General features: G+C 46.3%; 1 protein-coding gene across 1 annotated transcript in view; it reads right to left on the bottom strand.

Moving 5' to 3' along the window:
* LOC308591516 (uncharacterized protein) overlaps window positions 1-20,707 on the bottom strand; it is a 33,281-nt gene extending 12,574 nt beyond the window's left edge. Inside the window, exons 1-9 of the mRNA XM_081202284.1 lie at window positions 20,414-20,707; window positions 14,487-14,649; window positions 13,223-13,372; window positions 12,296-12,456; window positions 11,186-11,362; window positions 9,330-9,471; window positions 7,597-7,784; window positions 3,753-3,894; window positions 2,228-2,401 (exon numbers count right to left, since the gene is read on the bottom strand). Coding sequence (XP_081058410.1) covers window positions 2,228-2,401; window positions 3,753-3,894; window positions 7,597-7,784; window positions 9,330-9,471; window positions 11,186-11,362; window positions 12,296-12,456; window positions 13,223-13,372; window positions 14,487-14,649; window positions 20,414-20,593 — 1,477 coding nt within the window. The 5' untranslated portion in view covers window positions 20,594-20,707. The remainder of the gene's footprint in view (window positions 1-2,227; window positions 2,402-3,752; window positions 3,895-7,596; window positions 7,785-9,329; window positions 9,472-11,185; window positions 11,363-12,295; window positions 12,457-13,222; window positions 13,373-14,486; window positions 14,650-20,413) is intronic.
* Window positions 20,708-25,787: the final 5,080 nt, after the last annotated feature.

Raw genomic sequence — 25,787 nt, 5'->3', positions numbered from 1 at the left:
TGGAAGCCGCCCAGAGTGGCTGGGGAGGCCCAGCCAGATGGGCGGGGTATAAATAATAAATTATTATTATTATTATTATTATTTTGAGGGATACTTTTACAGCTGTGATTTGGGCATGCCTTATAAGCAGAAATGTGGGTAAGAGAATCATAGAATCATAGAATCATAGAATCATAGAGTTGGAAGAGACCACAAGGGCCATCAAGTCCAACCCCCTGCCAAGCAGGAAACACCATCAGAGCATTCCTGACATATGGTTGTCAAGCCTCTGCTTAAAGACCTCCAAAGAAGGAGACTCCACCACACTCCTTGGCAGCAAATTCCACTGTCGAACAGCTCTTACTGTCAGGAAGTTCTTCCTAATGTTTAGGTGGAATCTTCTTTCTTGTAGTTTGGATCCATTGCTCCGTGTCCGCTTCTCTGGAGCAGCAGAAAACAACCTTTCTCCCTCCTCTATGTGACATCCTTTTATATATTTGAACATGGCTATCATATCACCCCTTAACCTCCTCTTCTCCAGGCTAAACATGCCCAGCTCCCTTAGCCGTTCCTCATAAGGCATCGTTTCCAGGCCTTTGACCATTTTGGTTGCCCTCCTCTGGACACGTTCCAGTTTGTCAGTGTCCTTCTTGAATTGTGGTGCCCAGAGAAGTGAATAGAGAACCAAGATGAAATATTTGATCTTGCAGCTTTCTCAGTTAGGGGTGCAGCAGAAAAATGTACATTCACAAAAAAGTAATTTCAGAAAATTAGAAACTGTTAAAATTATCATTGCTAAAATTCTGGCAAGTGCCACAGCAAGAAGACTCAATAACATTAATGGATTATATAAACTAGATTTATTAAGAGAAGGCACCTGAGTATATATGTTGAAAAAGCAGTATACATTGTGAGGAAAGCAGAGATAAACAGGTTACTGTTTTATTATTTTTAAGTGCCACAAAAGCCTTTGACAGGGTAGAGTGGCCCTAAGTATTTGAGGTATTGAGAAAAATTTATAAAGGTGATTGAAGTAGTTGCATTATCAGCTGGTTAAAGGAGAGAAATTTTCCATCTCCATACTCAAACATATTCCCAAGGATAATGGAACAGATGGCATTGAAGAAACTTTGACTTACAATGGAGGTGGGTCTCAAAGGGTGCCCTTAGTTGGTGGATGGGGGTGGGGTGGGAGGGTGTGATGTCCCCGCTTCAGGGTCCCTGAGTCTTCCTGAGGAGGACTCAGATCCAAACAATGCACCATCATTGCCTTCTGTCCCTCCTCATACTGTGGATTGAGAGATGACAAGATCCCAGAGAGGCAAGCTTTCCTAGGTTATGACTGACCTATGGTTGTAAAACCTTCCAGCAACTGTCATATCCTGCAGGGTTAACTATTCTTCCTTAGCTTTTGTTGTTGTTTAGTCGTTTAGTCATGTCCGACTCTTCGTGATCCCATGGACCAGAGCATGTCAGGCACTCCTGTCTTCCACTGCCTCCCGCAGTTTGGTCAAATTCATGCTGGTAGCTTCGAGAACACTGTCCCACCATCTCCTCCTCTGTCATCTCCTTCTCCTTGTGCCCTCCATCTTTCCCAACATCAGGGTCTTTTCCAGGGAGTCTTCTCTTCTCATGAGGTGGCCAAAGCACTGGAGCCTCAGCTTCAGAATCTGTCCTTCCAGTGAGCAATCAGGGCTGATTTCCTTCAGAATGGAGAGGTTTGATCTTCTTGCAGTCCATGGGGCTCTCAAGAGTTCTCCTCCAGCACCAGAATTCAAAAGCAGCCATTCTTCGGCGATCAGCCTTCTTGATGGTCTTCCTTGGCTACTCACTGGGAAACTGACAGCAAAGGAATGTTGGCAAACAGACCACAAAGGAAAGAAGGAATGAAAGGGATGGGGAAGGGGGGGGGAACCATTTCATGGCTGGACTAGATGCCAGGAGGGATGCTGATGGCCAGAAAGGGAAATGAGGAGAGGTGCCTTGGGGAAGTGGGGTAGAGGAGGAAGAGGGCAGAGAGTCAGGGGCCAGATATTTATTCACCTCTGAGATCGATTCCAAAAGAAATGAAGAGTAAGGAAATTCCACAAATGGACACAGAGCTAATGGAAATTCAAAAGAAAGAAGACTTGGTATGGTTAGCCTGTTCTGGTGCTTTACATGTTGAAGCATGCCTCCTCCTTTGACACTTGGGTGGCCAAGGTAGGCGACGATGGGGCTCCACTTCTTCAAGTCCTGCTTCAGAGGGGAATGGCACACATTTCATAAAAACGCGGAAGGGTGGCAAAGCCAATCAGCATGGGAGAGACGTCAATCTTTTCAGGTGGGACAGGAGATTTGATGTGGAAGTTCTGCAGGATACTGGTGAAGAAAAGGAAGAGTTGCATCCGGGCCAACTGCTCTCCAAAACAATAGCGTTTCCCTAGGGAAGAGGAAGAAAGCAAAGACGGGCTGTTATAGCCTGCTTGGAAATGTTTGGGCAAAGACTCCTCTAACCCACATGACCATGCATAAAATAACACCACTGGTCCTTTGGTGTGCCTTGTTGGCAAAGGGATTTTATGTAGAAGGGAAAAGAGATACCACTGTACAGACAGAGTAATTCTGGGGGGAAATCTGCAGCAGCAACATCTCCTAGCAATTTTCCTCACTTCAATTGGTCCACCAGTGTGGTGTAGTGGTTAAGAGCGGTGGACTCGTAATCTGGTGAATGGGGTTCGTGTCTCCGCTCCTCCACATGCAGCTGCTGGGTGACCTTGGGCTAGTCACACTTCTTTGAAGTCTCTCAGCCCCACTCACTCACAGATTGTTTGTTGTGGGGGAGGGAGGGAAAGGAGATTATTAGCCGCTTTGAGACTCCTTCAGGTAGTGATAAAGCGGGATATCAAATCCAAACTCTTCTTCTACTGGTGATTGGCCTATTATTTGCTCCAAACTCTATGGTCACCAGACGTCCCTGTTTCCCAGGGACAGTCCCTGGATTTTCAAATCTGTCCCCAAACAAAATCTGTCCCCGGAATGTCCCCGGATTTCATTTAACGTTCCCGGACTTATATTTTAAGTGTTGTGGATTTATTAGTAAGGAATGAATGTTGCATGATTCACAGCACAAGACACATCATATGGGGACTTCCGGTGAGGCAAAATGGTGGGTGCCATGGCAGTGGGCAGCTCCTGAAACCAGCCAGAGCCAACTGCGCTACCAGGCTTGTTCCGGGCTGCTGTGACTGCCACTGCCGAGGGGGAACCGGGGACGCCCGGTACATCAACTGGGGGAACCGCTGACCCCCCGCCCATAACCCAAATTGAGCCGGGAGCGAGAGTGCCCGGCCACCTGGCCAACTGCCCAGCAGCGCTCAGGGGCCAGGAAAACCCTGCAGCCGATGCAGGGAGACGGAGGAGAGGAGAAGGAGAAGGAAGTGAGAGAAAGAGGAAGGAGAAAAAAGAGGGGAGCCCCGACCTTGCCGCACCACTGCTATGCTGCTGAGGAGAAAAGGTAGGAGAGCACCGGGAGGGCAAGGACACGTGGCCAAGACCAGGCCTGACCCAAGCCTACTCCATGGCAGATAGCACTCCAAGAGAGCAGGACGGGGCCCAGAGGAAGGCCGCGCGACAGAGGAGACCACAGAAGAGAAGATATTACTTCTTAATTTTTTTAAAAAATAACTTAATTTTTTTTTCTCTCCCCCCCCAAAAAAGTGTCCCCAGATTCTTTGGAAAAAATATGGTAACCTTAGTAAACTCCTCACCCCCCGAGGCTGCTGGGTACTCACCAATAGAGAAAGGCATAAAAGCCTCATTCTTCTTGAATTGCCCACTCTCGTCCAGGAAATGTTGTGGGTCAAACACGTCTGGTCTTGCAAAATGTCGGGGGTCTCTCAGCACAGACCCAAGCATGGGAAACACTTCCGTTCCCTGAAGAAGAGAGGGAGAGAAATGAGAAGATACGGCCCAGACTTCCGGGGTGGCACCATAGGTAAAGGCGGATTCCCTCTGATCCGGAGGGACTGGCTCCACGGAAAACGGGTCTGTTCCGCTACGGCGAAGCGGAGACCCTTTAAAAAATCACAGGCGGATGAAGCCTGTGACCATGGGACTCGGCAGGCACCTTTTGCACCCCCCCCAATTCGTAAAGGAACCTAATTACGGGCTCCGGAGCGAAGAGGGGCTAGTGGCGCGGTGCTGAGAGTCAACTGCTTCTTCCGTGGAGCGAAGCCGCACAGCCATTGCCAGAGAGTGCTACCTTTTTCCTGGGACAATTTGGCTACAAAAACAACTACCTGTGAGCAGATCAAATTTGGACAATTGGACTTTAAACAACGATCTGTGAGTAGAACGGAAAATTGGATTAAGAAATTCCTCTTAATTTGGCACTGAAGCGGGAAGGTCTAAACAGGAAGTCAGCCTTCCGTTTCTTGTAGATAGATTAAAGCAAAGACATGGCAAACTAGAGTTTAGAAAATTGTTTGTAAAGGATCAACTTTCATCATCTAAAACTACTGAACCCCCTTCGGAAGCAGGAGAAGAGGGGGGATTTTTTCCGGATTGTTTAAACCTGCAGAAGAGATTGTAAAGAAAAGTGATTTTCCACCGTCTTGAACCTGGGAGCGGGGTGTCAGGACAGACGTTTTTGGGAAGTTCATTGACTATAGACAAATGTTTTTGACAGACAGTTAAAAGAAGAGAAACATAGTGATTCCACTGTTCTCTTTCGCATTTTAAACGAACAAATATTGACAAAATATCTGAAAAAGGAAACTTTGTTGTTAGATCTGCTGTTAAAAAAGAAAGAAAGAAAAAAGATTGATACAAATAGAAGTTCTTCCCCTAGAGGGAGCTTGTGAAACTGTTATTAAATTTGAACTGGGGAGCTTTGCAGCTGCAAACAGATTAAGATCGTGGGAACAGACTTCTGACCTTGCATAACAATGTATTCAGAGGCTCTGGTGTGTGCTTTCTGCAAGACAAGTGCTTTATTGGAACAGTTACATGAGAAGACGGATTTGATGACTGTTGCGATTAGAAATTTTGGACAGGTAGTGGGTATCTATATACAGCCCACCCAGGAATCAACTCAGGAGTGTGCTCTTGACAGATCAGATGAGGGAGGAGGTTGTTGCTGGACCTCGGGTGGCAGAGATGGAGGGAGCTGTGGCCCAGCAGGAACATGAGTTGTTGGATCTGACAAATGAACTTGGAAAAAGCCAGAATTGGAGAGATAGAGTTTTGTTTGGCTTGGAGATGAGGGGCTGGATAGACCCCCCTATGCAGGCATGTCTTGACTTTTCAAGTCTGGCAATGGGCCATGAGGAGTTTGGGGTTGTGGGGGTCCTCAACTCTGGAGGGACCTTGAAACATGCTTTTAAATACCACATGGAGTTCAGTGTGGACTATGGAAAAGGGGCTGATCTGTCGAGAAGGGACAAAAATACTGTCAAGTTGGAGTTTCCACGAGTGAAAGGACCAGGAGACAAAGTAAAGTACAGGTATAAATATGAAGAAGATCTGCGGAAGGGACATGGAAGAGACTTAAGGGCCTCGGACATAAGATTACCAGGTTAATGAACTAGATGGATGGGATAGAAAGGACTGACAAAACCCGGGACCAGGAGGAAGAGACGTTGGATGAAGATTGGAAGAAAGTTTTAAAAATTTTTTACTTAGGATTGTTTTGTAAAATTAATGAGTATTAGAAAAATGTTGGAACGAAATTATTTGGCTTTAGCAGAAATGTTAAAAAGAACTATGTAAGAATATGTTATGGTTATGAGAAATTGGCATAAATAAGATTTAAGTTTTAAGTTTTAGGGTTTTTTATAGTAAGATAAGGTTAAAATAGATTAAGGTAATTTAATGACAGAATATTATGAAAAATGGGAAGGATTTGCTGTGATAATCAATAACTAGAATACAAAAAAGGGAGGTGTGAGGAGGTAGATGAAATAAGGTAATGACAGTTAAGGATTTGAGAATATTGGATCTGTTTTTAAAATTTTTGTGGTTTATTTTTGTTTTTTGATTTTGATGTGTTATGTGTTTTGGTTTTGCTTTTTGCTTTTGATTTTTATCGATTTGTATTGTTTGATTGCTGTTTGTTTTTCCCTTCTTTTTTTCTTCTTTGTCTTTTTGTTTTTTTGTAATTTTAAAATGCTTAATAAATATCATTTTGAAAAAAAAGAAGAAGAGAGAAATGAGAAGATACGGGAGAAATGGGAGATTCTTCTGTTATGAAATCAGTGACAGTTCCCCATTTCTGTATTTCCTCCCTTGGTGAAGTGTGTCCCTCCCTCATTATTAACACTCATAAGGAATTTTAGAACATGCCTGTCCTCTTTGTGTGGTCTTCTCACAGGAAAGCCACTTCCGCCCTAAAGAGGAGGTGGGGTTGTGGGCTTCACGGCCCCACCTCACGTGTGGTGGGTGGAGGCCAGCCCCCAGGGGGTCGGGGGGATTCCCAGCCGCGTCACCCAGCGGCGTAGCGTGAGTTGTCAGCACCCGGGGCAAGGCAAGTAATTTGCGCCCCCTAACCCGGGGCAAGGCAAGTAATTTGCGCCCCCCCTAACCCCTAACCTGCGAGTTGCCGCTGGCGCTGCCGCCCAAACGACGCCGCTTGCCCGGAGGAGGAGGGGGGCAGAGAGGCGAGGAAAATGCAACGGCCCAGCAGCTGCAGCAGCGGCGGCGGGGCTGTGAGGAGGGGCTGCCTGGCGCGTCCTCCGCGGCGAGCGCTGAGAGCCGCTGCCTGCCGGGCGCCTTCAGCCCGGACGCGCGCACAGCTCGGCGGTTCCGCGAGACATGCGGCTCTGCTACAGCCTGCGCCCGAGGCTCTTCGGCGACTCCGGAGGCAGCGAGCGCGCCCCCCCAGATGTTGCGCCCGGTGCGGCCGGCACCCCTGGCACCCCCCACGCTACGCCACTGGCGTCACCCCCTGGCCGGCCAATCAGCCCGTTCAGGGGGCGTGGCCTGCCTTATAAAAGCAGGACACGGCCGGGGATCTCCCTGTTTGCCACCCACCAGCTGTTCCTGTTTTGGTTGAACGTGAACCTGGCCGGCCATTTTGGGGAAGAGGAATGCTAGTGTTATGTACTGAGTTGAATAGGATCCAAAAGGCAGCAGTCTGATTGGTCCTAGAACAATAGGATTCAGAATGCAGCAGTCTGATTGGTCCTAAAACAATAGGGTCCAGATTGCAGCAGTCTGATTGGTCCACAGGAGCCACCCAATCCAGCTCCAGGTGGAAGTGAATCCGCAACCTGATTGGCCTACAGGTGAATCCAGGAAACAGCCAATCACGCGGGGCCCATTGTGTAAATAATGTATATAAAGCAGACATTCTGGGGGAACTTCCATTCCCCCTCACCACTATGAGCTGAATAAAGAGCATGAAATCCACTCTCGACTCCGAGTATATTTCAGCTATGGATGATGGACCCAAGGTGGTTTCATCTGGCAGGGCTCCTCTGCTTTTATTATGGTTTTGACTCCACAGCAGTGATGACAGATGAGACAGAGACCAGAGGGGCCTTGGGAATATTAACTGGTCCATCATCCGTATCTGGAAATAGTACTGAATGGTGGGGTCTCAGGAATTTTTTAAAAAGATAGAAAAATAAGCAATACCTTGGGAATGGTGTATCCCCGGAATTGGGTATCACGGGTCACTCGTCGTGCTACCCCCATAGGAATTATGTCAGAGAATCTCTGGATCTCGTGGATCACAGCATCCGTATAGGGCATCAGGGGCCGGTCGTTCATGTTGGGACTGCGATTCCGGCCAATCACATGTTCAATCTCCTTATGGACCTTCTCTGTTGAGAAATCAGCGGGATATAAGAAAAGGGAGACCTCTCATACCTGGGAAAGCTGACAGGCATATTCCCGAAGAAAGGAAGGCAGTTTCCCGCCTCCCGCCCCGTTCTGCTGTCACCTTGAACCTCCCTACATTCTCAAAAAATATTTTAAAACTTACTATAAGGGCAGTGGTTACTAAAAATGACTTAGACTCCATGTATCTATCCACATGCACCCCATTATGTTTATTATATTTTAAACTTAGAAAAGGGACATGGGTGGCGCTGTGGGTTAAACCACAGAGCCTAGGACTTGCTGATCGGAAGGTCGGCGGTTCGAATCCCCACGATGGGGTGAGCTCCCGTTGCTCGGTCCCTGCTCCTGCCAACCTAGCAGTTTGAAAGCACATCAAAGTGCAATTACAGTGGTACCTCGGGTTACATACGCTTCAGGTTACAGACTCCACTAACCCAGAAATAGTACCTTGGGTTAAGAACTTTGCTTCAGGATGAGAACAGAAATCGTGCTTCGGCGGCGTGGCAGCAGCGGGAGGCCCCATTAGCTAAGTGGTGCTTCAGGTTAAGAACACTTTCAGGTTAAGAACGGACCTCCGGAACAAATTAAGTATGTAACAAGAGGTACCACTGTAGATAAATAGGTACCGCTCGGGTGGGAATGTAAACGCCGTTTCCGTGTGCTGCTCTGGTTCGCCAGAAGTGGCTTAGTCCTGCTGGCCACATGACCCGGAAGCTGGACGCCGGCTCCCTCAGCCAGTAAAGCAAGATGAGCGCCGCAGCCCCAGAGTCATCTGCGACTGGACCTAATGGTCAGGGGCCCTTTACCTTTACTTAAACTTAGAAAGGCCCATGAACATATGTATAACTTCAACGAACTGACTTTTGTACAACTCCGAAAGCTTTTACAAAGTTAGTATTAAATACAATAAACTCTGTTTATAGAGATGGGAGACATAGAGGCATACCAGTAATTGAACGTGTTTGTATTAGGGGATGCCCTGAATTAGAGCACCTTACGCATTATATCTTGCTCTGCCCCTTATACACTGAAGCAAGAGAACGGTTTTGACACCTATAATGATAAGGTCCTCTGGCCAGAATCCTTCTGACATGATTCTATATCTCCTTGCAGACATTGATAAGTATGTGACCTGGCATGCAGCACTTTTTGCAACTGCCTCCAGGAAAATTAGAAAAAAATTATATAGCTGAGATTGCTATCAACTGTAAAGGAGATGAATTTATTTGACCCCATCTACCCCAAGCTGTATTTTTCTCACCAAACTTTGTACATAATTGTCTATTCTATTATTTAACATTACTTTTAATATATTAGTGGCCCCACAGTGATTTTAGCCTATAAATTTTATTGTCCAATGTTTCAATTTGTATATTAAGGAGTTTTTATAGCTTTGTGCAGATTAGGTGATGTTTTGACAATATAAATGTTTTTCTGTATCAAATTAGTATATATTCTGTTGAATGATATTGTATACATTGCAGCAGCCTTTGGCTATAAGCAATAAATTTGGCTGGCTGACTTACCTTGAACCTCCGGGTATTTCAGCAGAAGAAGGAAGCCATAACGCAAGGTGGTGCTGACAGTTTCTGTGCCAGCAAAGAAAACAGCGAGGGTAGTCAAAACCAGATTCCTCAGGGAGAACTCAGAGTGTGGGTTTTCCTTTTCCTAGCCAGAAGGAAGAGGGAGAGGAGGAGGTTTCTCTTATTAAACATTGCTATACTCTAAACATTGCTATAGTCCGTATAGTTAAAGCTCTGGTTTTCCCAGTAGTGATGTATGGAAGTGAGAGCTGGACCATCAAGAAGGCTGATCGCCGAAGAATGGATGCTTTTGAATTCTGGTGCTGGAGGAGACTCTTGAGAGTCCCATGGACTGCAAGAAGATCAAACCTCTCCATTCTCAAGGAAATCAGCCCTGAGTGCTCACTGGAAGGACAGATCCTGAAGCTGAGGCTCCAAGACTTTGGCCACCTCATGAGAAGAGAAGACTCCCTGGAAAAGACCCTGATGTTGGGAAAGATGGAGGGCACAAGGAGAAGGGGACGACAGAGGACGAGATGGTTGGACAGTGTTCTAGAAGCTGCCAGCATGAGTTTGACCAAACTGCGGGAGGCAGTGGAAGACAGGAGTGCCTGGCGTGCTCTGGTCCAGGGGGTCACAAAGAGTTGGACACGACTAAATGATTAAACAACAACAACATAGTCTAAAGCCTTTCCCACAAAGCTCTCTTTCTCTTACTGTTCAGCTGAGCTGCAATGGTGTCTTGGTCAATTGGATAAGGGGATATGGACAGTCGCGGACTGTTGAAAAGGTGGCTTCAATTCATGGCCCTCCAAGTTGTGGGAATGTTCAGGGATTCAGGGGAGGATATATTGTTTGATTATAGCCTTTCCAACTTGTGTTAATAAGTTCACAATTTAGCAGAGTAACAGTCCCCTTTTTAAACTCGCAGTGGATGTGTTTGCTCAGGCTAGCTAAAGCCTCTATAATAACTGTTCTGGTAAAGGTAAAGGTAAAGGGACCCCTGACATTAAGTCCAGTCGTGGTCGCTCATCTCGTTTTATTGGCTGAGGGAGCCGGCGTACAGCTTCTGAGTCATGTGGCCAGCATGACTAAGCCGCTTCTGGTGAAACGAGAGCAGCACACGGAAACGCCATTTACCTTCCCACCAGAGCGGTACCTATTTATCTACTTGCACTTTGACGTGCTTTTGAACTGCTAGGTTGGCAGGAGCTGGGACCGAGCAACGGGAGCTCACCCCGTTGCAGGGATTCGAAACGCCAACCTTCTGATCAGCAAGTCCTAGGCTCTGTAGTTTAACCCACAGCGCCACCCACGTCCCAACTGTTCTGGTATTTCCCCCTTATTTCATCATAAAAGATAAGACACGACACAGTCTTCTATAAAAGTATAAAAAGAGTTTATTCACATTCTATTCACAATCAGATCCCAGAAGGCAGACTTATCTTAGAAAAGTAACATACACCTGGAAACTATCTCATAAGGAGACAGTCCCTTTGTCCTCTCTTGGCTGGAAGCCAAGAGAACATCTTTGGCTAAGCGGATGTTGCTTCTTCGATGCATGTAGTCAAAGAGAGATGGCTGCCCTGCCCTGTGCTTTTGTCGTTAGCTGCACAGGTGAGGCCAAACCCACCTCTAGTCACATGCAGAGGAAGTCTGTCCCAGCCCAGAAGGAAACAGGAAACAGGAAGTTTACCTGCTGGCTGGACAAACATTCCTCCCCATGTGTAAACATGATCACTCTAGGAATGTTGAACTTGACTGCTCTTGTGTTTCACATCCCACACAAGTTGGCATGGGGCAAGACAACTTTCTTTCCCAAGAAAATCATCACAGTTCTTCGAACGCAATAATCATACCTGATGCATTTTCACAAGGAAACAGTCGATGAAATCCCGAGGGGAGTTGGGGTCCAGGGTCTCCTCATTGGCTTTTACTTTCCTTGTGATGAACTTCTCCAACCCTAAGAGTTGCTTGAAGGCTTCCTGCTGTGGGCCAGGCAGGTACTGCATGACGCCCGAGAACATGTCGTAGAGCTGCAGAGTCATGGGGAGGAAGAGAGACCCGATATTTCCCCAAGTGAAGCTGAGATAAAGGTGCTGTTTGCGTCTGAGGCTCACCTAACACACCCAACATGCGACCCTCCCTTTATGGTGGAGGCTGATGCCTCTGACAGGGCAGTGGGAGATGTGTCTGCAAGCTGATGAGGAAAGGGAGCTGAGGTCACGCGCCAGCCATTCAGTCATGGGCGTGGTCGGAAACCTGGAAGTGTTTCTCTTGCCAATACAGAATTAACTGTTAGACAGGTGCCTTCCTTATCTGGGACAGGCTGTGACAGTAGGCACAGAGACAAACAGAAGTTGTATAAGGCCTTCAAGGGGCATGTCTGAGGTCCAGCGCCGAGGGCCTTCTGGTGGTTCCCTCAGTGCGAGAAGCCAAGTTGCAGGGAACCAGGCAGAGGGCCTTCTCGGTAGTAGCACCCACCCTGTGGAACGCCCTCCCACCAGATGTCAAAGAGAACAACAACTACCAGACTTTTAGACGACATCTAAAGGCAGCCCTGTTTAGGGAAGCTTTTAATGTTTGATGCATTACTGTATTTTAATATTGTGTTGGAAGTCGTCCAGAGTGGCTGGGGAAACCCAGCCAGATGGGTGGGGTATAAATAAAAAATTATGATGATGATGATGTCTCTGGTGCACTCCTAGATTGGTGTTGTGTTGTGTGAGGCATTTGGTTTCTCAGGCTCAGGGAAAGACATCGCTCCTGGTTCTGGCGCTATTTGTACTGTGAGCTTCTGTTGGCCAGCCTCACTCAGACCCCTGAAGGTGGTCTGCTTGTTAACTGGCAGTGCTGCAGCTTCTGACAGGGTCTTGATCACTGCTGGACTTTGGGGTAATGACTGATTAAGAGGAATTGTATTATTCACTCACTCACAAAGGAAGTCCTTCTCATCCCCTCCATTTTACCTGTCCCCAAGAGGTGGCAGTGAACCGGAAGCTACCCAGCATCATGCTCAGCAAGGAGTGGAACTCCTGATCTTCGTATTCAAAGCGGTCGCCAAAGGCAATGGAGCTGATGACGTTGGACACCGTGCGGCTCAGGGTGTAGGTGGGGTCAAAGGGTGCACCTAGAAAAAAAGACACACACACACACTGTGCAAGTCACTCAACCCAGGAACAAATCAAGAATACACTTTGCAAAGCAGTCCACTCTAACCTCATTACAGTGGTACCTCGGGTTAAGTACTTAATTCGTTCCGGAGGTCCGTACATAACCTGAAACTGTTCTTAACCTGAAGCACCACTTTAGCTAATGGGGCCTCCTGCTGCTGCCGTGCCACCAGAACACAATTTCTGTTCTCATCCTGAAGCAAAGTTCTTAACCTGAGGTACTATTTTTGGGTTAGTGGAGTCTGTAACCTGAAGCGTATGTAACCCGAGGTACCACTGTATTTATTTGAGCAACGTTTCTTCGCGTGGATGTAGAGTGTTGGTGATGTACAGTCATACCTTGGGTTACAGATGCTTCAGGTTGTGGTTGCGGACTGCCGAAACCTGGAAGTACCGGAATGGGTTACTTCCGGGTTTCGGCAGTTGCGCGTGCGCAGAAGTGCCTATTTGCAACCCGAGCGTGCGCAGATGCACTGCTGCGGGTTGCGAACGTGCATCCCGCACGGATCGCGTTCGCAACCGGAGCGCCCACTGTATTTAGCTTAGGCTAAGTTACGTCTTTTCCCACCCATTACCAAAAATAAAAGCAGCCGTGATAATATTCAGTATAAAGCCTTCAGCTGCCCACTTAACTGCCCACATTTCTAACTATCACTGTCAAGCTTTTCTGTCACCTGTAACTCATTAAGCAGCATTTCTTGAAGATACCAGAACTGAGCTCACTTTTTGTTTCCCTCAGGGATTCCAGCAGGAAGTGGGCCTCCTCCAGGATCCGCTCTTCGATGGATCTCTTTCCCATCCCAAAATTCCTCAGCGTCATGATGGAGAATCGGCGTAGCTGCTTGGCCCGTTCCCCATTGCTGAAGGAAACCCCTGGGAAGCAAAGGAGCCAGTGAAATGAGGAGGAGAAAGAGGAGCTGGAAGGTGACACCATTTTAAACTAGACTTAAGTATGTCTTTTTAACTGGATTACGGTATTAAGCCTCCCTGAAAATGCTGCTACTGTATATCAGTTACTCTTCAACAGGTATTCTGTATGCGTAAGTGCTGTTTTTCCCTTTTGTGGGATTATTTTAAGGGGGAGAAAAGAGGGAAATACCAGGAGAATCCAGTCTGCCTTAAATCATCCTGGATTAGCTACGATAGTTTTAGCCTTTTTGCTTATCAAAGCTTCCCTGCAAAGGGATGTACTCTGTGGAACTCGGAAATGTGAGGAAGGAAGGACAATATCTAATAAATGTATAATCTTCTACCATCTATTCACATCCCAACATTTAAGAGTACGTGGGAGAACAAAAGAGGCAAAAATACAGTTGACAATCAACTGATAGAAGGCACTTGCAGACTCAAGAGCTTTTTCAATATTATCTATGCTTGCAAAGTTACATCGGTGGTCCTTTACTTGGCTATGAATATTCAGATGCAAATCCCATCTCTTCTATGACTTGTCTGAATTGTCGGAGCTTCCGTACGACTGAGCTGTAATGGCTCTCCTCCGTGTCGTATCTTTGGAATCCATCGACCTCTCCTCCGACATGATTAACGACCTAAGCCTTTGAATGAGGCTTCAGGCATGCTCCCATTACGCAGAGTATCCAAACAGCAGCAAGAGAGCCAGAAATATGTGCTACATTGATACATTTATTTCTAACTACGCAGGACAGAAAAGAATATGCGTCTGCTCTCTGTGAGAGACAGAGAACAACAAGAAGAAAGAAACAGGAAACCAGTAACATCAACATCCGCCTCCCATCTCCCATGAGACTTCCAACAGTCTGGAATGTCAACAGAGTCTTGTGACTCCAAAAACTGCACAGTGGCATAACAGAAATCTAACACGAATGATGTAGAGAAGCCCTCTCTCAGCCTGTCCTAAGAAACTGGTATAAAAAAATCTACTTCACAGGAAGGACCACTGCTAAGTTCAATGCCAAAACAATGGTAGTAATGATGCGCTCTGCCAAGGGTGGCCCAAGAAGAGACTGACCGTAACCCTGGAAAAGCCAGTCAAACGTGGCTTGCTCTCCACGGCCACCAAACTCTTCCGCCTGGTCCACCAGGGCCTCCTTCACGGCATCGTATCCACACAAGACCACAACACGGCGGGGCCCTAAGTGGATGGTGTAGACAGGACCATATTTCTCACGGATCTGTGAAAAGAGGAGGAGGGCATTGTGTGAGGTCATGAAACTGATGCAGAGATGGAGCAAATTGCTCACCTACCTGTGCAGAGATTAGTAGCTCCTGAAAGCCTAAGCCTAATTAGGCAATGAAAAACACATCCTTTATGATGAACCTTTGGTTCTCCATTATCTGGGCACCAGAATTTAAGGATATTGGCAAGCTGGAATGTGTGCAGAGAAGGGCCACAAGGATGATCAAGGGTCTGGAGATGAAGCCTTATGAGGAATGGCTGAAGGAGTTGGGCATGTTTTGCCATGATAAGAGGAGACTGGGGAGAGATATGAAGGCCTTCTTCAAATATCTAAAGGGCTGTCACCTGGAAAATAGACCAAACCAATGGATTCATGTTATAAGCAAAGAGCTTCTGACTTAACTTCAGAAAGAACTTTCTGGCGGTAAGAGCTGTTCTACAGTGGAACAGAATCCCTCAGAAGGTAGTGGTTGAAATTTGCAGTTCCTCAAATTTTGCAATGAATTTCTCCAAACCCTCAAGTATACAAAGAGTGCATATAAAGGCATATATTTGTGGAAATAGCATACAAAATTGCATTATATTTGGGGGGGTTCACTACATAAATGTGGCTATAAGGCAGATCTGCCCACAAAAATGTGTATACTCTATTAGGAAAACGCACAGTGAAATTCTGATGAATTTGCACGAGGATTAAAAACATATAAACTGGTGCAGAATGTAATGGACTGAGAGAAATGGAAAGAAACAGATTCACCCACCAATAAAGGCACACAACACCAGCAGGCTACCATGAGGAAACCTCTCCTCCATGTGGGGAACTGAAATTAAGATTGGAATCATGGAATTATAGAGGTGGAAGGTACCCCAAGGGTCATGAGAAATGAGAACAATGAGAGAAACAGATTCGACCACTTCGACAGCCACATGACACCAGAAGGCTATCCTGAGAAAACTTCTCCTCCATCAACAGATTTGTGGTTAAATCCGGGCTGGTCTCAGATATTAAATTGCCTTGCAATCTACCTGTGTAGTTGGTGCCAAGAAGCTGAATCCGGGTGGGGAAAAGAGTCATGCAGGCCCAGCCCTGGGAGAAGATGATCTTGGATTAAGACAGGGCTCTTGTTCTGCCAGGACTTTGTTTCCCTCCTTGGCCGATATTTTCCCCGTCCAAATTCAGCTGGTTGGCACCACTTACCTAGGTAAATTGCAGGGCCATTTGATAGCTGCTCAGATTTTGTTTTGAACTTTGATCATTTGTTTGTTTTGTATTTGTGTGCATTTGTTATTTGTCAACCACCTTAGGGGACTTTTTGGGTTGAAAGGTGAGTATAATAAATAAATTACATAATATAACACAACATAACATGCCATCTGGATAATCCCTGGGCACCGCCTCCAAGCCTGGACAAGCTCGGCACAGTCTCCAGTTTCATCTACCTGGCAGAGCAGGTTTTGCTCAGTGTTGGATTTCCAACTGATTCCAAAGAATCAAACAGTTGGATCTCCTTAGGTGGTGCAATATTTATTTCTGGTTATGTTTGCACGCAACCTTTCTGTTAAGGGTACCAGGGCTGAAACTGAGCATGACGCCAACTGGGTGAAATAAGCCAGGCTGAATGACTTCCCACATGGCGGTCCAGCTTTGGGCAGTCTCTGCCCCACATAAAAAGGTAAGGGTAAAGGGACCCCTGACCATTAGGTCCAGTCGTGGCCGACTCTGGGGTTGCGACACTCATCTCGCTTTATTGGCCGAGGGAGCCGGCGTACAGCTTCCGGGTCATGTGGCCAGCAGGACTAAGCCGCTTCTGGCGAACCAGAGCAGTGCACGGAAATGCCATTTACATTCCCGCCGGAGCAGTTCCTATTTATTTACTTGCACTTTGACGTGCTTTCAAACTGCTAGGTTGGCAGGAGCAGGGACTGAGCAACAGGAGCTCACCCCGTCGCAGGGATTTGAACCGCCAACCTTCTGATCGGCAAGTCCTAGACTCTGTGGTTTAACCCACAGCCCCACCCACATCCCAGCAAAAATGGCGTCGAGAAAGGATGTTCCTGGCTAATCTCCACAGCCTGTTTTGATTGTTTAATTGGGCTTTGTTTGTGTTATGTACTGAGCTGAATCCTAGATCAATAGGATCCAGAATGCAGCACTCTGATTGGTCGGCAGGAGCCACCCAATCCAGCTCCAGGTGGAAGTGAATCAGCAACCTGATTGGCTTGCAGGAGCAGCCAATCAGGCTCCTGGATGAAGTGAATCAGCAACCTGATTGGCCTGCAGGAGCCACCCAATCCAGCTCCAGGTGGAAGTGAATCAGCAACCTGATTGGCCTACAGGAGCACCCCAGAATTAGCCAATCACATGGGGCCCATTGTGTAAATAATGTATATATAGCTGGATGTTTTGGGGAAAGTTTCATTCATTGCTACTATGAGCTGAATAAAGAGCATGAAATTCACACTTGGCTCTGAGTATATTTCAGTTGATTTTTCTCTTTATGTGATAGTGCTGTTGCTGGCCTAGCAGCTATCTAATTTATCAGGGGGCAAGGACCTTTTTTGTGTTGTTTTACTCTCTGAGGAGCCAAGAATTGTTAACCAGTTTTAAAGGGAGTTCGAACAGCCACAGGTCGGCCACCTCTTTGGACTTCTTGCCATTATATCTTCACTGGTTTCAAACTTTATTCTAAGGACTTTTTAACTTCTTAAAGACCAGTGTTTCTGAATAGGAATCTGGCAGATGTGGTAACTGATTCTTTAAATTCTTCCCCTTCTGGGATAAACAGTCTGCCAACAGAGTTTTCTTCAGATGCTCCTCACAGTCCTTAAAGGGTGTCTTCGGGTTATAACTACATGATTTCAAGAGACGTGTGTTATCTATTTGTGTAGATGAACACCCTCAATAATATGCACTCTATAAAACAAGAAATTTCAGCGCTGAGATCTGCTTTGGATTCTGTAGTGGCTCTGATAGGAACCGGGGATTTTGAAGGCAGCATCCGATGAATTTTGTGAGAGGAAATCAGAAGTGCTTCAGGCTGACAAACTTGGAACTGGAGCAGTTAGGAGTGAGAATGGGAACGTCCCTTCCAATGAGCCCTCCATCCTATTCCATCTAAGGAGAGAACAACTAGACTGGCAGTACATAGAAAAGATTTTTGGGGGTTTTGCATTAACGCTTTGGGTCTCAGACTTGGTTGTTTTGGATGAGTGGCATTATGATGACCAGTAGGAGGGCTGTTCTCAGTCTTCACCTGCGATGGGAGCTGCCATGGAGGACTCCTAGAGGGTTGGCAAATGCCTGGATGTTGACCTTCATAAATCACTGCAAGAAGAAAAGTTCCTATGCCCATTTACACCACAAAGAACTCATAACCCACCTACTTTCAGCAGCCAGAAACACCATAACCAGACACTGGAGAGACCTGTCAGGAGGAAGCATGGACCAATGGTACCAAATAGTATGGGAAACAGCCCTACTAGAAAAATTAACCAATAAACTGAAACTGACACAGGGACAAATAGAAGAAGACACCTTCACCCCAGTACGGCTCCCCTTTATCACACACACAGCCCAACAAGACAATGACAAAAATCCACCAACGGCATACAAATCAATGTGGCTAACCTGATCCAAAACACCCACCCACCCCACTCACACATGAAAACAAAGACCACCACAGCCAACCACAAATGAACAACCACACCCCAGGCCAACCACAACCTCTCTCACCACCAAAGGAACACAAGTACGTTTCCGAGCACAATTCAAAGTGTTGGTGCTGACCTTTAAAGCCCTAAATGGCCTCGGTCCAGTATACCTGGTCCAGTATATCTCCACCTCCATTGTTCTGCCCGGACACTGAGGCCCAGCGCTGAGGGCCTTCTGGCGGTTCCCTCCCTGTGAGAAGCCAAGTTGCAGGGAACCAGGCAGAGGGCCTTCTTGGTAGTGGCACCCACCCTGTGGAACGCCCTCCCACCAGATGTCAAAGAGAAAAATAACTACCAAACTTTTAGAAGACTTCTGAAGGCAGCCCTGTTTAGGGAAGCTTTTAATGTTTAATAGGTTATTGTATTTTAGTGTTTTGTTGGAAGCCGCCCAGAGTGGCTGGAGAAATCCAGCCAGATGGGTGGGGTATAAATAATAAATTATTATTATTATTATTATTATTATTGTTGTTGTTGTTGTTGTTGTTGTTGTTGTTGTTGTTGTTGTTGTTGTTATTAGTGAATAGCACAGAAGCTGCACAAGCGACGCTGACACAAAACCCCACCTATATTAGGTATAATAGAAACATCGCCACCCGACCCCACCACCATCTCCCCCCCCTTTCCCCCTTCTTCTTCCGAACAAATGAAACTGATCTGTGAAAAATGTTACTTGGAGAAAAAAGAGAGAGAGAGAGATTGCACATACTTTGTAAACTAAGAAAAATCTTTAATAAAAATACATTTTTAAAAAAGAAGAAAAGTTCCTAACTGTTCCTAACAGCAACACCAGGAACATCTGATAGATTGGTTCCCCGGGAAAGTCAGATTTTGATTACTATACTTCATTGCAGGAGGAACTTTAACCATTACTAATTGTGTTGCCATCTTCAGTTGGCCCCTAATAGGGTCAAATAACGTAAGGGAATCAGAGGTGCTACAGGATATTTGAAATAGGACAGGGGAAGCCTGGGATTGTAAACTGCTTCTGCACATACGTCACTAGGTCTAGGCACATAGTCATTGGGCCTGGGTGGGGTTGGGTTATTTTTTTTTGGGGGGGGGGAAGCCTGCTATATAAATTTAATGGCAAATGCATCTCCTTTAAATCAATTCCCAGACCAAATGAGTACATTTTTCATCAAGGAATCGTAAGCTTGCCTCTTGTGCAAATGCCTCTAAATCTAAATTTCAGAAGGCTGTGTCCCTATTTAGAACAGGGCAATGTCTTTCTTTTTTATCAGCACCTAATAATGTCCCCAGAGGGCACTCTCAACCCCCAGAAGCTAGATCTAGCGTCCAAAAGTTAAAATCAGAGGGTTTCCTAACACACGAGATACCTGTCAAATCATAACCCCCAGAAGCTGCCCAAAGTGTGACCTTGTGTCAAAAGGAACTAATAATATACCTGCTGTACAGCTCGGTTGGTTAGAGCATGGTGCTGATAAATTAAAATTAAAATTATTATATTATTTATTTTAAAAAAACTATTTATTTAAAAGAAAGGCACACTAAAATGCTGACTAATTTTTTTGAGGACATGAGAATTGACAGATGTGCCCATCCCTTCACTCAGGCAGAAATATACAGTGGTACCTCGGGTTACATACTCTTCAGGTTACATGCGTTTCAGGTTACAGACTCCGCTAACCCAGAAATAGTGCTTCAGGTTAAGAATTTTGCTTCAGGGTGAGAACAGAAATCGTGCTCCGGCGGTGTGGCAGCAGCAGGAGGCCCCATTAGCTAAAGTGGTGCTTCAGGTTAAGAACAGTTTCAGGCTAAGTACAGACCTCCGGAACGAATTAAGTACTTAACCTGAGGTACCACTGTAAAGGGAGAGAGAAGCAAAAGCTGGAGAATGTGGTGGAAGAAGAATTATGAGGAGATGATGAGTCAAGTGGGAGAGAGAGAGAGAGAGAGAGAGAGAGAGAAGGATGAGTGGGTAGGTAGATAGATGGGAGTGACCTTCATTAATCAACAGTATTTAAGAATGATTTTATAATAACAATTCAGAGAATGGGAAACTGCTCTGTCACATTATAGAAAGTTACCTTCATGAGTGAACGGTACATATCACTTGTGTTGACTTGGAGCAGGTTCCCGATGAAGGGGAGGGGAGTTGGTCCAGGCGGCATCTTGCTTTTGCGGTACATCTGCCGCCATGTTGAGAGGACCATCAGGCAAGAGAGGCAGATGACCAGGAAAAGGGTTGCTGCTCCGAGGGGATCCATGGGGAGGTTGCGGGTGGCCTGTGGAGCTCTGAGTAGTTGGGAAGAGAAAATACATGCACAGCACGAGTTGAGGCTGTTATGTAACCTAACCTGAGGGATAACACCCTTTGTGGAGTTGTGCAACTTGTTTGCACTCACACCTCTTGGTCTCCTTTCTATTCAAGAAGAGAAGATCTCCTGCCAAAAGTCCAGAGGTCTTATTTTTTGCGTGAGACAGTCCTGCTTCATCGATTTTTCATGCTTTATGTACAAGAGAGAACTGGCACTATTTGGAGATTATTTCTGAGGCAGAGGATGGCTTCTCTGCATCAGAGGCCAACCCTTCCAGCGGTTCTCCACCTGTGGGTCCCCAGATGTTGTTGGACTACAACTCCCAACATCCCTGAGCTCTGGCCTTGATAGCTAGGGGTGAGGGGATTTGTAGTCTGGGGCCCCACAGGTTGAGAAAGGCTGCTTTAGGCAGACATGGGTGGATTCTGTGTCTCAGTGTAATAACGTAGTATGACAGAGAAAGACCCAAATTATTTCCACAAACACAAGCACAAAACTATCAAGGAGACAGGCACTTACGAGGGAGTGTCCTGCCCACACCACTAGGAGACCTTCATGGAGTTCCCAGGACATGCACAATTCCCTCCCACCTTTCCAAATTGTTGGACAAGGTCTCTGGTACATAAAACAAGGAAGGAGGACACAGAGATGGAGGCTGCTGAAGTGTGTGTGGCCATGATGGACTGTCCCAGGAAGCCAAGGGCAGAGATAGAATCCCAGAAGCCCCACTTTCTGTATCTCCCTTTACAGCCTAGGACCCTCGTACCTACAGGACCGCCTCTCCCTGTATGCCCTGCAGAGGACCTTAAGGTCCATAAATAGCAACACCCTAGAGGTCCCGGGCCCTAAGGAAGTCAGATTAGCCTCAACCAGAGCCAGGGCCTTCTCAGTGATGGCTCCAGCCTCGTGGAACGCTCTGTCTCATGAGACCAGGGCCCTGCAGGATCTGATTTCTTTCCGCAGGGCCTGGAAGACAGAGTTGTTCCGCCTGGCCTTTGGCTTGGAATCAACTTGATCCCCTCCCCCTCTATCCTTTTTTCTTTCTATTTCTGTGATGGAACTCCTATTTGGGGACATCCCTGGCTTTTCTGGCCCACGTTGGGCCAGTCTGGACAGTTGGCCTTGGTGAAGATTTGACATTTTCATCCCCAAAAAGTTTTTGATTTGAGTTTCTACTGAAATGAGGCTGTATTTTAATGTTGTATTTTAATCTTGTTTTTAAGTTGTATTTTAATCAATTGTTTTATACTTGGTGTTAGCCGCCCTGAGCCCGGTCTTGGCTGGGGAGGGGGGTATAAATAAAATTATTATTATTATTATTATTATTATTATTATTATTATTATTATTATTATTATTATTTTATTATTTATACCCCGCCCATCTGGCTGAGTTTCCCCAGCCACTCTGGGTGGCTCCCAATCAGTGTTAAAAACAGTACAGCGTTACATATTAAAAACTTCCCTGAACAGGGCTGCCTTAAGATGTCCTCTGAATGTCAGGTAATTATTTATCTCTTTGACATCTGATGGGAGGGCGTTCCACAGGGCGGGCGCCACTACCAAGAAGGCCCTCTGTCTGGTTCCCTGTAACCTCACTTCTCGCAATGAGGGAACCGCCAGAAGGCCCTCGGAGCTGAACCTCAGTGTCCAGGTAGAACAATGGGGGTGGAGACGCTCCTTCAGGTATACAGGACCGAGGCCGTTTAGGGCTTTAAAGGTCAGCACCAACACTTTGAATTGTGCTCGGAAACGTACTGGGAGCCAATGCAGATCTCTCAGAACCGGTGTTATGTGGTCCCGGCGGCCACTCCCAGTCACCAGTCTAGCTGCTGCATTCTGGATTAATTGCAGTTTCCGGGTCACCTTCAAAGGTAGCCCCACGTAGAGCGCATTGCAGTAGTCCAAGCGGGAGATAACTAGAGCATGCACCACTCTGGCGAGACAGTTCGCGGGCAGGTGGGGTCTCAGCCTGCGTACCAGGTGGAGCTGGTAGACAGCTGCCCTGGACACAGAATTAACCTGCGCCTCCATGGACAGCTGTGAGTCCAAAATGACTCCCAGGCTGCACACCTGGTCCTTCATGGGCACAGTTACCCCATTCAAGACCAGGGAATCCCCCACACCAACCCACTCCCTGTCCCCCAAAAACAGTACTTCTGTCTTATCAGGATTCAACCTCAATCTGTTAGCCGCCATCCATCCTCCAACCGCCTCCAGGCACTCACACAGGACCTTCACCGCCTTCACTGGTTCTGATTTAAAGGAGAGGTAGAGCTGGGTGTCATCTGCATACTGATGAACACCCAGTCCAAACCCCCTGATGATCTCTCCCAGCGGTTTCATATAGGTATTAAAAAGCATGGGGGAGAGGACAGAACCCTGAGGCACCCCACAAGTGAGAGCCCAGGGGTCTGAACACTCATCCCCCACCACCACTTTCTGGACACGGCCCAGGAGGAAGGAGCGGAACCACTGTATGACAGTGCCCCCAGCTCCCAGCCCCTCTAGACGGTCCAGAAGGATGTTATGGTTGATGGTGTCAAAGGCATTATTATTATTATTATTATTATTATTATTATTATTATTATTATTATTATTATTATCTAATTTATTTACCAGCTACCACTGTTATCACTTTGTCCGGGTGTTTGCTGCGGCTTGTTTCTGAATGGACAGGTATCTTCCTGGCACTGGGTGAATTGTCCAAGGCTGTCTTCAAGGTGTCTTTCATTTCCAGAACTGGTTCAGATTGATGGCTCAAATCTATCTACGACAGGCATAGGCAAACTCGGCCCTCCAGTTGTTTTGGGACTACAACTCCCATCATCCCTAGCTAGCAGGACCAGTGGTCAGGGATGATGGGAGTTGTAGTCCCATAACATCTGGCTTTCTTTCCTGCATTGCAGGGAATTGGCATAGATAACCCTCAGGGTCCCTTCCGACTTTAAAATTCTATTATTCTAGGGCTTGCAGGGTGCAGAGTCTCAATGGAAAATCGGCACCCAGTGCAGCACCTCCAGCAGAGGTGTCCCATGTTGCTCATAGGTTAAATCAGAGAGCGATGGTGTAGCAGAGTTTTACACCATCTGCAGCTTCTCCACCAAATTCAGACCAGGGAACAATACATTTGAGATTTTTTTGCATGGAAACCTGGAAAATCTGCATGTTCCATTAACTGTTATGCTTCCTCTTCAGTAAGGATGGTGGAGAAATTTGATTCAGTTCACATTTAAAGACAAACTTATTCACACTTTTTGATACAAGCTGTAAACTGAAACGCAGCTGGTCTTCAGAATGTGCAGTACTTAGAATTTTGAAATACCGTTTCCCCAGGCATGTAATGTATTCAAGCATGTCTGTACTAGAGTAATGTGTGAATCAAAAAGCACATGCTATTGAAAATTAGATTTATTTATTTTGAAATGCCTTATTTGCAGGACAAATGGAAGAATACATTACACCAACTTCTTTGCTCTCTATAAACATGGCAGCTGCTCTCTAGCCACTGTGGGCAGGCAACCTTCTGCTAGAATGAAGGACATGAGCGGGCATAAATCAGGCCAATAGGGCAGGATATCCTAGAGAAATATATTAGCCTACAGGTGAGGAAAGCTATTGTTGTTGTTTAGTCGTTTAGTCGTGTCCGCCTCTTCGTGACCCCATGGATCAGAGCACGCCAGGCACTCCTGTCTTCCACTGCCTCCCGCAGTTTGGTCCAACTCATGCTGGTAGCTTCGAGAACACTGTCCCACCATCTCGTCCTCTGTCGCCCCCTTCTCCTTGGGCCCTCCATCTTTCCCAACATCAGGGTCTTTCCCAGGGAGTCTTCTCTTCTCATGAGGTGGCCAAAGTATTGGAGTCTCAGCTTCAGGATCTGTCCTTCCAGTGAGCACTCAGGGCTGAATTCCTTCAGAATGGAGAGGTTTGATCTTCTTGCAGTCCATGGGAAAGCTAAGTAAGGTAAAGGGACCCCTGAGCATTAGGTCCAGTCGTGGCCGACTCTGGGGTTGTGGCGCTTATCTCGCTTTATTGGCCGAGGGAGGCAGCATACAGCTTCCGGGTCATGTGGCCAGTTTGACTGACCTTCCTGCCGGAGTGGTACCTATTTATCTACTTGCACTTTGACGTGCTTTCGAACTGCTAGGTTGGCAGGAGCAGGGACCGAGCAACGGGAGCTCACCCCGTCGCGGGGATTCGAACCACCGACCTTCTGATCGGCAAGCCCTAGGCTCTGTGGTTTAGCCATGGGAAAGCTATTAACCTCCATTTATTGGGTGGGAGAAAAACTGAGTATTGAAAGGCATTTAATAGAGGTAATGGTGGGAATGCATCCTGATATTTTAGCCAATCAAAGTGAATTTAGACATCACAATTGAGAAGGAGATAAACTATATTTGTAAGTGGGAAATGATAAATCTTACCGTAGGACTAGCTGCATCTTTATGCCACCAGGACTTTTCAAAGGCAAAAATTGGAATTAAACTTCTTTTTTCCAAATTAGTTTTATTATTTTTTCCAAATTATTACAAATCAAACCAAATTAATTTAAAATTTAATACAATTTCTTAAGATCAGGTTTCCTGCTCCGGTTCCAAGCATATGACCATCCTCATTTCTTATTTTGAGTCCAGTTGACATCTTTCACTTGCCGTTAAACCATTCTTCCAGCGGACCACTTTTTCCACTTTACAAAACAGCACCTCCATTACATTTTATAAATAAGTAATCCATTTCACGTGTATACATTGTTGTTCCAGACCTGGTGTGCTGGGAGAGTTCATTACTATCTTCCATTACTCAGTTCTATGCAGTGTTTAACTGGATGGTACAAGGTCACATTCCATTCTTTCTGCTGCTTACCAAATTAGCATATGAGCTGATGGGAGGGCGTTCCACAGGGTGGGCGCCACTACAAAGATGGCGCTCTGCCTGGTTCCCTGTGGCTTCGCATCTTGCAGTGGATGGGTTTGGCATAGAGTAAAACAATCAAACATTCCAGGAAGAATAAGATCCATTTTTGAAGAAGCTGTTTAAATATTTCCCACAGAAAGAAGTAACTCCCAAGAGCTGGAATTAATCAAAAATTACTCTAATTCTGGCAAGTGTCATATAAAGAAGGCTCAATGACATCAGTGGATTATAC

Source organism: Podarcis bocagei, assembly GCF_964188305.1.
Source record: "Podarcis bocagei genome assembly, chromosome: 7".
Taxonomy (NCBI): Eukaryota; Metazoa; Chordata; class Lepidosauria; order Squamata; family Lacertidae; genus Podarcis; species Podarcis bocagei.
Note: the sequence above shows the minus strand (reverse complement) of the source record. Positions and strands in the feature narration are given on the sequence as shown.